General features: G+C 37.8%; 1 protein-coding gene across 1 annotated transcript in view; it reads right to left on the reverse strand.

The window, feature by feature from the left end:
* The window catches only part of LOC115232424, a 47,544-nt gene extending 35,720 nt beyond the window's left edge, over positions 1-11,824 (reverse strand). Inside the window, exons 1-2 of the mRNA XM_029802288.2 lie at positions 11,587-11,824; positions 735-882 (exon numbers count right to left, since the gene is read on the reverse strand). Coding sequence (XP_029658148.1) covers positions 735-882; positions 11,587-11,597 — 159 coding nt within the window. The 5' untranslated portion in view covers positions 11,598-11,824. The remainder of the gene's footprint in view (positions 1-734; positions 883-11,586) is intronic.
* Positions 11,825-13,629: the final 1,805 nt, after the last annotated feature.

The following is a 13,629-nucleotide window of genomic DNA, read 5'->3' on the forward strand; positions in this document are numbered from 1 at the left end:
TCTCTGGACAGATTCCAGGAGGTCAATGTTCTGAGCAAGATAGGGATTCCAAACTGATGATGCGAATTCCAAGTGTGGTCGTACCATAGCTGTATACAGTTTTAAATAGATGGCTGGAGAGCGGCTAACAAAAGTCTTGCTGAGTGATGCCAAGACACCCTCGGCCTTCTTGACAATTTTAGAGATATGCTTTGTCCAACGCAAATGTTGAATATCTGCTAGATATGTTGAATATCTGCTAGATACAATTACTTAGTAGCTTAAACTGTTATTTGCTGTAAAGGTAAAACTAAAATTGAATATAGTTTTCACAATGTTGGAGATATAAAACTGTCAAAGGCAATAAATCTTTGCACAGATAAAAATGATGATAAATGTTCATGAAAATTAAGAGTATAACGTGATATTTTTCTTTAAAATCAATAATATTTTGTTTTGGAAAAGCTTTTTAAACATTACCAAGGTGTAACAGCCTAATTTGAATAAAATTTTATCCTTAATCCTTTCATTACAGAATTCCTGCTAAAATATACTGCCTTTGTTTTAAATAATTTTGGTAATAATGAAGAATTTAGTAAAATAACTTTATCAGAATTAAACTGGAGTTTAGTACATAAATTAACATGAAATTTTTACAGAAGGTTTTAATTTAGTTCATTTTAAAATAGGAAGTTTTCATCATAGATCCATGGGCAGTTTGGTATCAAAAGGGTTAATGATGGAAAAACCAGTACCTTTTGCTTCTTGTAAGCGTCAACACTTAAGTCATCTACTCTATCATTATACTCCATTTTCCCACAAAAAGCAGCAAAATCAGGGCTGTCATCAAGACGCCACTGCCAAAACCTTTCATATAAGTCTTCAAGTTTTTCACATTTACCCCTGAAAAATATAAAGTGATTATTGATAACAGGCAAAATGTCGACATAGTGCTCTTAATAATATGCACAATAATTACAAAACAGCAACAACAATAATAATCCTTTCTACTATATGCACAAGGCCTGAAATTTTTTGGGGAGGGTGGGGGGGGGGTAATTGATTACATCGACCCCAGTGTTATACTGGTACTTAATTTATTGACCCCACAAAAGGATGAAAGGTAAAGTCAACCTCAGCAGAAACTGAACTCGGAACGTAAAGACAGAAAAATGCTAAGCATTTTGCCAGGTATACTAACAATTCTGCCAGCTTGCTGCCTTTGCTGCTGCGGCGGCGACGACAACAATAATAATAATAATAATAATAATGATAATGACTTCAAATTTTGGTAAAAAGCAAGCAATTTTAGGGGCGGGAGTAAGTTGATTACAGCATAAGGAGTTTATACCTACACCTTTGCCCATCATGCGGGTCACTTCCCTGAAGATACCAAGGTCCTGTTTTCTTTCCTATTCACAGAAACTTTCATCATTGCTTACTTTAGGATCTCTCAATTCTATGTTTAGCTTCCAAACTTAGAATTTTCAATGTAATTCCACTATAGAGTCAACATATAAGAGTTCCTCTGTGATGGTCCATGGGACTATAATGAATAGAAGACTGAGGATTGAGATATGGTGGACTTTTACCTTCATGATAATTCCTCACTGAAATTATTATTGATTGTTACTTTACTTACTGCATCTTTGTACATAACTTGTACAATCCTCACAAGCCATTTGTCTACATCTAGTTTCCTCAGTGACCATCAAATTACAGAACATGGTACCCTGACAAATGTATTCCCCAATCAATGGTGCAGCCATCTGGCAAACCAGATGGCTGCACCAGACTCCACTCTGCCAGATCAGATTGGAGTCTGGTGCAGCCATCTGGTTCGCCAGACCTCTGTCAAATCATCTAACCCATGCTAGCATGGAAGGCAAACGTTAAACGATGATGATGATGATGAATAGAAACCAGGAATAGTACTTCAATACTGAACCAATAGAGGACCCACACACACACAGGTTTGTGCATACACACACAAATAGTGTGTGTATAGTGCCTTTGTCAGTCAATATTTACAATGTACATGCAGGTCTGGACAAGATTTTGTAAGAAGACACACACACAGAAATAAATAAATATTAATAATAACAAAGAGTATGGAGACTAGTACATCCACGAAATTTATTTTATAATTATATACAGCATATTACAATGACCTAGATGTGTTTCTGCTGCAGTAACTAATCACTGTTGCAAATGTTACCTTGCAATATCGTTGGTGCAGCTTCATCAGAGCCTTTCCATTTGGTCATCCTCAAAGTGAACTGACTGAAGTAAATTCATGTCAGTTAGTGTTCTGTGGGAGTGGAAGTGTTGTAATTTATAAGTATATGCTGTTGACCTCAACTTCACTCCAATCCAAAGTTAGGGCTTGGTCTTAAAATAGGTTAAAGTCAAAACTATTGTTTTTGTAAGGTTCTTTGTTCATTTTAATGGTTGTGCATGTTATTTTTCCATCTCTTTTTGGACAGATGTGCATTGCTTAGAGAGCCTGGAGACAACCTTTGACTATTCTAACAGCCTTGATCCCATCCTTTTTCTTCAGGATGATGCAGATTATTGATGCTTCGGCCGTATTGAGTGCACTGTCCACTACACACTCCCTTCTCATGTTTATCAATGATTTCCTTCTTCAATTCTATCGCAATCAGCTTTGTCTTCTTGGTACTGTCCTTTGCATTAACCTTCTTAGGACTCATGACTTCTTCGTTTAGCGTCCGTTTTCCATGCTAGCATGGGTTGGATGGTTCAACTGGGGTCTGGGAAGCCAGAAGGCTGCACCAGGCCCAGTCTGATCTGGCAATGTTTCTACAGTTGGATGTCCTTCCTAACGCCAACCACTCCGCGAGTGTAGTGGGTGCTTTGTACGTGCCACCGGCACAGGTGCCAAATGAGGCTGGCAAACGGCCACGATCGGATGGTGCTTTTTACGTGCCACTGGCATGGGAGCCAGGGAGGCTGGCAATGGCCCGAGGCTAATAGTAAAAGTGCACAAAACCAAAAAAAAAAAAAACACTGCAAGAAACACAATAGGGATGCTGTCACAATGAGATAAACACATGAACTGAGCGAACAGAGGCTGCTCTTGTTGGGAGAGCATGTGCAAGCTCAGTGCCAATGAGCAGTCGCTTGTATGAAACTCGCTTGTAATGTGAATTTCCGCTCATACTTCAAGACAAAAATTCGCTTGAGCCTCGGCTCATACAGCAAATTGCTCATACTGCAAGGTTCTACAGTATTTCCTTCTCAGTTGAAATTGAAGTTTCAGGTTTAAGAATTCAACCACTAAGCAATGGAAAATAGACTTAGAGAGAGAGGCTGTTTTAATTATAAACATATACAGCTTTAAATATTTAAGTAGAGGTTATCCTTTATTTTATCTGTCTCTAGCTTGTATCAAGTGCTTGCAGCTGACTAAAAAGAAGAGGAAACATGAAACAAAATTTTTATCAAATTTCATAAAAAATACAACAGATTTTTTCTAACCAAATATATTAAATATATGTTTTGATAAGTGTGCCTACGTATGTTAATTTGTTGCTCTTGAGAACACTTATGTAAATGTTGCAAACACCCATTATGTGTAATTCCAAGGCTAACAATACTATTATCAAAATACATAATTAAGATATGAAATAATGTAATAAAATACAGGTTTGATATGTGTGTGGGTGTATGAAAGAGAGAGAGAAATTGGGAGATAATGTCTTCATACTGAGATAATTACAAAAAGTTGCTAGCCAAGTGTAAGCCTCTCTACCCAGCATTTGTTGATTTCGAGGAGTGTTACAATCTATTGTCTGATAGTTACTAAGGAAACCATGAGTTGAATGGTCGGGGGGAAAGCAGCACAATCTATGTAAAGAGATCAACTAAATTTAGGTAACCATGCAGCTCTACTACAAGAACCTGCACTTCCCCCAACTTTTCTGTCAAACTGTATCCTCTCAATCTCTAAAATAAAGCTGACAACCCATTTCTTCGAAGTATACACTCTTGGAAGCTGCATGGCAACCTCAGTAGTACTGGTGCCATGAAAAAATATACCCAGTACACTCTGTAATTGGTTGGCATTAGGATGAGCCTAGGATGAGCATGACCCTAACTATGCCAAAGCAGACAGTGGAGCATGATGCAGTCCTTGGCCTCATTGAATCCTGTCAACCCATCCAACCTATGCCAGTATAGAACACAGATGCTAAATTATCATCATCATCTTCATCATCGTTTAACGTCCGCTTTCCATGCTAGCATGGGTTGGACAAATGACTGAGGACTGGCGAACCAGATGGCTGTACCAGGCACCAATCTTGATCTGGCAGAGTTTCTACAGCTGGGTGCCCTTCCTAACGCCAACCACTCCGAGAGTGTAGTGGTTGGCGTTAATGGATGTTAAATGATGTTGATAGTAATACTGATGATGCAACCAGCAAAGTAAAATTTGGCAATAAATTCAGTGAGGAATTTAGAGTGCAAGTAGGTGGGTGTCCATCAGGGCTTGCTTCTCGGAGCCCTCCTAACCATAACAATGGGGTTGAAGAATGGTTGCACATGGGAACTCCCATATACTGATTCTAAATTCTTACAGCAGAGACTGTGGAAGATTGAGAGAAAAGTTCGAGGCATGGAATCAAAACCTAGTAAAACCTAATGTAAACTTAGCAACCACTAAAGAAGACATTTGGACATTTGTACCCTGCTGTGAGAAGAATAATTTCCAATCCATTGTGACTAATACCTTAGAGGTGTGTGTGTTCAATACATTGTGAAAAAATAAAAAGAAAGGTGAATATTACATTTCACAGTTATGGTGTAGCTGTAAGGTGTTATACATTAGAAAGAAGTGCTTCATTTTATGTTGTGTCTGAAGTTAGAGGCTCAGTAAGTACCTTTGGACTAATCTTGTAGGTGTCAGGATTTTAACAAAATCTGTGGAAATGGTGGCATGCTGTACATAAATTATATATATGGTATGTTTTCACGTGTTTTTCTTTTCGAGCGAGGTTGTTGCCAGTGCTGCTGGACTGGCTCCTGTGCAAGTGGCACGTAAAAAACATCATTTGAGCGTGGCCGTTGCCAGTACCACCTGACTGGCCCTCGTGCTGGCGACACGTAAAAGCACCCACTACACTCTTGGAATGGTTGAAGTTAGGAAGGACATCCAGCAGTAGAAACTCTGCCAGATCAAGATTGGAACCTGGTGCAGCCATCTGGTTCGCCAGCCCTCAGTCATACATCAAACCCATGCTAGCATGGAAAGCGGATGTTAAACGATGATGATGATGATGGTATGTATATGGTGTTTAAGGCGGTGAGCCGGCAGAAACGTTAGCACGCTGGCCGGAATGCTTAGCAATTTTTAGGCTGCTGTTACGTTCTGAGTTTAAATTCCACTGAGATCAACTTTGCCTTTCATCCTTTCGGAGTCAATAAATTAAGTACCAGTTACGCACTGGGTCGATGTAATTGACTTAATCCGTTTGTCTATCCTTGTTTGTCCCCTCTGTGTTTAGCCCATTGTGGGTAGTAAAGAAATAGGTATGTATATGATGTTAGGGTTGTTTTAAGAACAGAACTAGCCTGAATGAGAAGCAGTTTAGCTTGGCCCCAGGAAAAGGTACTGATGCCATATTCTTTGTGAGATAATTGTATGTGCATGGCTGGGAGTAAGCCCCTATACCCAGCAATTTGAAAAAAGCCTTTGACAGAGGCCCTCACATTGTAATTGGGTAGGTGTTAAGGAAACTAGGAATAGATGAATGACTTGTACAAGCTATTTACAAGAGAGCAATCAACAAGGTGATAATCAGCAATAAGTTCAGCAGAGAATTTAGCATGCATGTAAAGATATATCAGGTCTCAGTTCTCAGACCTTTCCTCTTTATTACGGTATTTATATTAAATTTCATTAAAAGATATCCATTTTCCTCAAAGTTACGGGGGAAAAAACCGACCTTGCAAATTTTTCGAAAGTTCTCTCTTCACCCCCTTGGAAAAGCCCAAATAATGTTGTTTGAAGGTCTTGGTTTAAAAATAAAAAGACAAAATGATCATGTTTTGAATGCAGGATGGTTACAGTTAAAACGCTTTTCAAGAATAGGATGGTCACAGCTGAAATGCCTTTAAAAGACAGGTGTTTCATAGAATATCTTTAAAGAAAGACAAATGTTTTCAATCTGCGCAAATTAATTGGACACGTTATTTTCCACTGCAAAAAATTTTCATTTTAGACTATGGGAGACTCAAAACAAGCATTTGTAATACATTTATAAATGCTTTGTCAAAAAAAATATATATTACCAAAGGACATTTTTTTTTCTTTGCATTTGGGGCATGGAAGAGTGTCCAAAGGGCTTTCATTCAAGGGCATTTTTGTCCAGGCTCCATGGCTTTTACAGTAGATTAAGTTTTTTATGAGTGGAATTCTAGATTAAGCACCCTATATAACCACTCATAACTTTATTTTTTTGAATTTTCAGAAAATTTTTGCCAATTTATCGAAATTCCTAATTCAAAATTTACTTTTATAATTTTTTACCCTGCCCCGCCCAATCCTAAAAGTTTTGCTCTTTTTTTAATTTGTTTTTAAAATCTGAATTTTTCGTTTAAATTCCAGCAAAGAACACATCATCATTCTTTTAAATGTGTTTATGGAGAGAAAAATATTGAAGAACATCAATACATGCCAGAATGCCAAAGAAACGAGGAAAGTATCAGGTGGTTGTGAAATGTGCTAAAAACAACAGCTAAATCGCCCTTAAAACACACACAAAAAAACTTGTATTTATATTTTATTTTACATGATCATATGAATTCCCATGTGTAGAACACAAATTTGCAAAAGTTTTCTGAAAATTCTAAAAAGCCAAGAAATAGCTATGGAGTACTTATACCAAAATTCCGCCCATAAATGTTTAGGATTGAAGGGGAGGGGGGGTAAAAATATTTAAGAATTTGAATTTTGAACTCCCGTGTGTAGAAAACAAATTCATAAACATTTTCTAGTGTCGAAAAATTATTACAGCTGCAGTTCTGTTCAGGACGAAAACATGAATGATCACATTTAACATGACCCAAATTCTGCATTACTTGGTGCAAACATTTGAGGTACTGCAACATTTTTCTCCAGCTATTGTGCTAATATAATTGAAAAGACCTGACATATCACATTTTCTTCTTTTAGGTTAAAGAAATCTGACTCTGTGTGTGCAGTTAAAGAACACAACTGGGTTAATGTTTACTCTATTACGCAATCACAAAAACAAAATAAAAACTAGTGCAACTGGTGTAAAAAAAATGTGTATGAAACGAATATGAAAACAAAAAGGTGCACAAACCAACAGGAGGTGAGGAGAGGACTTTTGTAAAATTCACAAGATCTGAGTTTTTCCTTCATAGCTTTTATGAATTTTTTTTTTTTAGTAAAATCTTTATATAGGTGCAGGAGTGGCTGTGTGGTAAGTAGCTTGTTTACCAACCGCATGGTTCCGGGTTCAGTCCCACTGCGTGGCATCTTGGGCAAGTGTCTTCTGCTATAGCCCCGGCCGACCAATGCCTTGTGAGTGGATTTGGTAGACGGAAACTGAAAGAAGCCTGTCGTATATATGTGTATATATATATATATATATGTATGTGTGTCTGTGTTTGTTCCCCTAGCATTGCTTGACAACCGATGCTGGTGTGTTTACGTCCCCGTCACTTAGCGGTTCAGCAAAAAGAGACCGATAGAATAAGTACTGGGCTTACAAAAAGAATAAGTCCTGGGGTCGAGTTGCTCGACTAAAGGCGGTGCTCCAGCATGGCCGCAGTCAAATGACTGAAACAAGTAAAAGAGTAAAAGAGTATATAAAAGTGAAGTTGTGTGTCTGTCTCCTACGATTTAGATTCCTAACTACTCCCACATTTTGCGGTGCAGTGTAACCAAAAGCGGGTATTTTATAGTCGTGATTCATATCGAGCCCTTCTGGGTATTAGTGTGCGTCTACGATGAGTCTACGATTTAAAAAAAAATTCACCATCATTTTCCCCATTTTTAATGCAGTTTTTTGCTATTGTATAAGGGAAGTAACTCTCTAAAAGTGTGTTATTAAATCTCAGAACGTAAAAAGCTACAGTAACACCTCCCTTTGTGGTTAGCCATATTGAGATGGCTATTATACTTTACATCTCTAAAAATGCTTATATAGTTATTTCCCTTACAAACCCGAGCAACGCCGGGCAATACTGCTAGTTTCATATAAATAGCTTTCAAATGGCATACATTACGATTATAAAGAAATTTGTACGGAAATTTTTTTCCAAGGGGGTGAAGAGAGAACTTTCGAAAAATTCACAAGGTCGGATTTTTTCCCCCGTAACTTTGAAGGAAATGGATATCGTTTAATGAAATTTAATATAAATACCTTTCAAACAGCATACATTATGATTAAAAAGAAATTTATGGGAAAAATCTTTTCCGAATGGGTGGGGAGAGGACTTTCGGAAAATTCACAAGATCCAATTTTTTCCTTGGTAACTTTGAGAAAAATGGATATCTTTTAATGAAATCTATATATATAAAGATGAGAATGTGTGCCTGTCTCTCTGTGTGAATCCCTAAAACTTGAGAACTACACAACCAATTTCATTCAAATTTTCCACATGCCTTACTTAGGACCCATGTAGTGTCATAGGCCAAAAAAATTTTTAACTTCTTGCCAAGTGCAAGCCCAGAGCAATATCATACCTTCTCCACTATTTCAGTATTACGTATCAAAAGTGAAACAATAACATCTCTCTATTGTAATATCAGATACTTCCACTTTAATAGTTTCAGTTTAATACTATCTCACATATATACAGGCATACATACATACATATATGTATGTTTTTATATATATATATATATACCGGAGTAAACACATAAATGTGAAACAAGGTGGAAAAAAGAGTACTCAAATACCAGTGGTAGAGTACTATGCTTTATTTAAAGCAGAAGAAAATTCAACAAAATTTTTGTTGAATTTTCTGCTGCTTTAAATAAAGTATATATATATATATATATATATATATCTGCACAAATGTATATATATATGTATAAGTATACATCAACACAAATGTATATATATATAGATGTATATATATACATGTATATATATATATATATATATATATATATATATATATGTATACATGTATATATATACATATATGTATACATGTATATATATATACATGTATATATATACATGTATATATATATATATTTGTTGTGCAAATGGCTAAACTCGCAATATGACCATTCCGAAATATAACTATATATAATACATATATATAGATGTATATATATAGATGTATATATATAGATGTATATGTATACATGTATATGTATAGATGTATTTATATACATGTAGATATATATGTATACATGTATATGTGTAGATGTATATATATATATAGGCACAAGAGTGGCTGTGTGGTAAGTAGCTTCCTTACCAACCACATGGTTCCGAGTTCATTCCCACTGCGTGGCACCTTGGGCAAGTGTCTTCTACTATAGCCTTGGTCCAACCAAAGCCTTGTGAGTGGATTTGGTAGAGAGAAACTGAAAGAAGCCCATCGTATATATGTATATATATACATCAGTATAGTGGTCATTTGCAAACTCCAGAGGTGACACTTTCATTTCTCCTTAGCCCTCGCATCACACAGTTGTTAATGTTTATTTGAGTTGGGTCACGCCCTTCCAATTGCTGTACCTGTCACCTGTATGGTGAGGAATCGTACATTGGAAGTGATAACAACTAGGGTAAGGTAACTGACTGCTTATTGTAATCATTCGTCTTCTGGTTTCCTGTAGTTTTGCTCTCCTTTACAAACCCAGTGAACATACATATATTTCCTATTTCAAAGAAATTCAAACAATAGATATAAGACCCAAGTTAAAAAGATTCTCAACAATTCAACTTCTCTGGTTGACATTAAGACACTCACCCCCAATAGGGGCCTTAACTCCCACATTTTAGAGCTCCATAACCTCCATTTTTCAGGAGCAAAATCCTTTTAACAGGTTCTATAAGACTGGAATTTTGGAATCTGTGCATAAAAATCAGTAGTATGGGATACATGTGTCATGATTACAATTTTTTTAGGGTGTGTAAAGAGGGAAAGAACCCTCATCTGCAATTTTGAGGAAATTCAAATCATAGGTATTCCAGTTCATTACAGAAAAGTCTAATTCTTGAACTGCATGTAACACGGACAACGCCGGGTATCCCTGCTAGTTTTATATAAACACCTTTCAAACGGCATGCCTTTCTATTCACACTCAAAATATTGATTATTCATGGGGAAGCCTTGAAAATACATTGTTCGACCAGGAATGAGTGCGGTACTATTTAAGAAGAGTGGTCCCGGTGCGCGCATTCGCGCACCCGCGCAAGCTAGTCGTGACTAGTTCGATCCTTACTTTGTATTTTTCTGTTTTACTTTGTTTAAAAAAATTATTTACTTCGTGTTTTTGTGTCATATTTACTTTGTTTAAAAATTTTTTTTACTTTGTGTAAACAAATTATTTATTTTGTGTTTTATTTACTTTGTTTTAATTTTTTTTTTTTTTTGTGTTTTATTTACTGTGTTAGGTGGTCGTTGTAGGATCGACTAGTCACGACTAGCTAGCGCGGATGCGCGAGTGCGCGCACCGGGACCACTCTTCTTAGATAGTACCATGAGTGCGACCTAACTACTTGAAACAATGTCGTTCGGTTAGTTTTCATACAAGCCATCTCACCGGCAACCTAGCGACTTCATAAGTTTCTTTTGGAGACTGCAAGACTATACCCATGTCCCTGATGACACAGAAGACTGTATACCGGTTCTTGATGTCGTTCACCGGTAACTCTCGTTGGTGTATTTTTTATACTGCAAAACATTCGATGGGGGGGAAAAAATCCAACCTTCTGAATTTTCTGAAAGACCGGGTAATAAAGTAAACAATAACCAAACAACTGCGTTAAACGAATAAGAATCTAGTCAGAGGTAACCAAACATTCAGTTTTCAGTTTACTTGCGTCAGGTTTTGCTTTCATTAATTAATTATATAGTGGGGCCTTTCTAAACAATTCCTGATAATGTGGAAATTTTCGGGAATAAATTATCACGAAGACGACTTATTGCTTCGTCCTGGGGTCGATTTCTATTTATATTCCTAAAAACATGTATGCACCGTAGTTTCCTGCAAGCGTATTTGCTATGTTGCCTTCAATACTGATATCGTGTTAAAAAGAAAAAGTATTCTATACACATTCAGTCATCCATGCAAATATAATTACTTTATAACATCTGTTTTGATTTATTTTTAAACAGCTAATTGTGGATCCATTTAAAAAAACTGAGAACACTGTCGGTCGAAATTCCATTTATACTTATGGGAAACATCACTCGAAGAAAATAATAAACACGATGTAAATGAAAAACGAAAGTTAATTGAATGTATAATGAAAGTACAAATCTTTAAATTAAAACAATCGGTTTGATATTTCATTTGGCTAAGGCAAATAATTAAAATGAAAATATATAATTAGAATTTAAAAAAATAAATGAAATACTACTCACATCTTGGACATAGAAGTTAAGTAAGTTGCAATTAAGAGTAAAAGCCTTCTCTGCAGCCTGGTAAGCAACTACGTGGCTCGAACTTTGTCACAAACTTAAGTTGTGTCCCTTGATCATGAGTCACTTTGGAAAATGATATCCGCTTAATGATACTTGGGCGAGAGAGAAAGCACAGAAAACGGATAACTTTCCTCTTCGGTCAAGCCTCATCGACTTTTTAAAATTCCATTGGGAAAAAAAAAAGATGAGGGTTGAGAGGAAAGATGCTGCACCCCACTCCAAGTAAATTTTTTGAAAGATGAGTGAATATATTTATATTTCTTTACTGCCCACAAGGGGCTAAACACAGAGGGGACAAACAAGGACAGACAAAGGGATTAAGTCGATTACATCGACCCCAGTGCGAAACTGGTACTTTATTTATCGACCCCGAAAGGATGAGTGAATAAGGTAAGGATGGCCTGAGGGAGTGGTCCTAGTTTAAGCTGGCACGTGTAGGGTATGGAGTATCACCAGGAGTATCACTTATCATGATACTCCTGGTGAGTAGGGTGGCTCAGGATCTGTGGAACTCCTCGATTGCCCTTAGGTGACGTTTTTACCCCTTACTCTTTCACTTGTTTCACTCATTTGACTGCGGCCATGCTGGAGCACTGCCTTTAGTCGAGCGAATCGACCCCAGGACTTATTCTTTGTAAGCCTAGTACTTATTCTATCGGTCAATTTTTGCCGAACCCCTTAGTTACGGGGACGTAAACACACCACCATCGGTTGTCAAGTGATGTTGGGGGGGGGGGACACAGACACACAAACATATCAATTGCACTACGGAGGAACCTCTAGGTGACTCTGATCATGCTATGATCATCGCCAATCTGGCTCTTGCAGGCAACAAAAACCTGAACCATCTCCAATCTGCTTCCTTCGATTGGAAGAGAGCAGATTGGAACCTGTACCACACTGAACTACAGCACCCAAACTGGCGTGAATTCTACAACTCTGGAGATGTGAATACTATACTCCAGAGTATCCTGGACTCAATATGGGCAGCATGTGCAGCATCAGTGCCACGTAAACAAAAAAAGAAGAACCGCCCCAAAAGGGCAATTTGGGAAACTTCAGCGGTCCGACTTGCCAGGAGGAAACGTCGGACTGCTGAACAGGAATACAGGTTGCATAAATCAGACACCAACAGGAAGAAGCGGAATAAATCCTCCAACCATCTCAAGCAAGTAACAAAAAAAGCAGTGCTTGAATTTGAACAGTGCATAGCAGCCAATCCTGACAGTAAGGTTTTCTGGAAATATGTGCACTCAAAGCAGAGACCTCACTCTCCAGTGGGCCCTCTTCGCAACCCTCACACAAACCAGATCACTGACGACCCCAAGGAATGCGCAGAACTCATTGCCGAGTGCTATGCAAACATATTCACTGTTGAAAGTCAAGATGTACCATCTTCACCATCACTAACAGCAAACTCCATAACAACTATGGAATTTACACCTGCAATGCTGCGACGTCACCTTCAAAATAAGCGCAACTATGCCTCCCCTGGTCTCGATGGAGTTACATACCTGCTTCTCAAACGTGGCAGGCACTTCCTTTTACACCAGCTTTCTATTTTCTTCCAGTACTGTCTCAACAATGGTGCTACTCCGGAGCAGTGGAAAACTGCCAGTGTCATTCCTCTGTTCAAAAAGGGCGACCGCACATCACCTGTCAACTATCGCCCAGTCAGTCTCACTAGCTGTATTGCAAAACTGATGGAATCGTGTGTCAGAGAAACACTCTGGAACTTCTGGAGCTCTCACAGTCTCATCCAACCCTCACAATATGGATTTGTCCCTAACTCCAGCTGCAGTGACCAGCTTGTCGAGTTCCTTGAGGACATTACTCAGATTACTGACAGTGGCTCATGGGTGGATGTTGTCTACCTTGACTTTGCTAAGGCTTTCAACTCTGTGCCACACAAAAGGCTTATGGTGAAACTCTCTGCAATGGGTGTGGGGGATGACCTTTTTAACTGGTTGAAATCCTTCATCC

The sequence above is a fragment of the Octopus sinensis genome, linkage group LG2 (genome assembly GCF_006345805.1).
Source record: "Octopus sinensis linkage group LG2, ASM634580v1, whole genome shotgun sequence".
Classification (NCBI taxonomy): domain Eukaryota; kingdom Metazoa; phylum Mollusca; class Cephalopoda; order Octopoda; family Octopodidae; genus Octopus; species Octopus sinensis.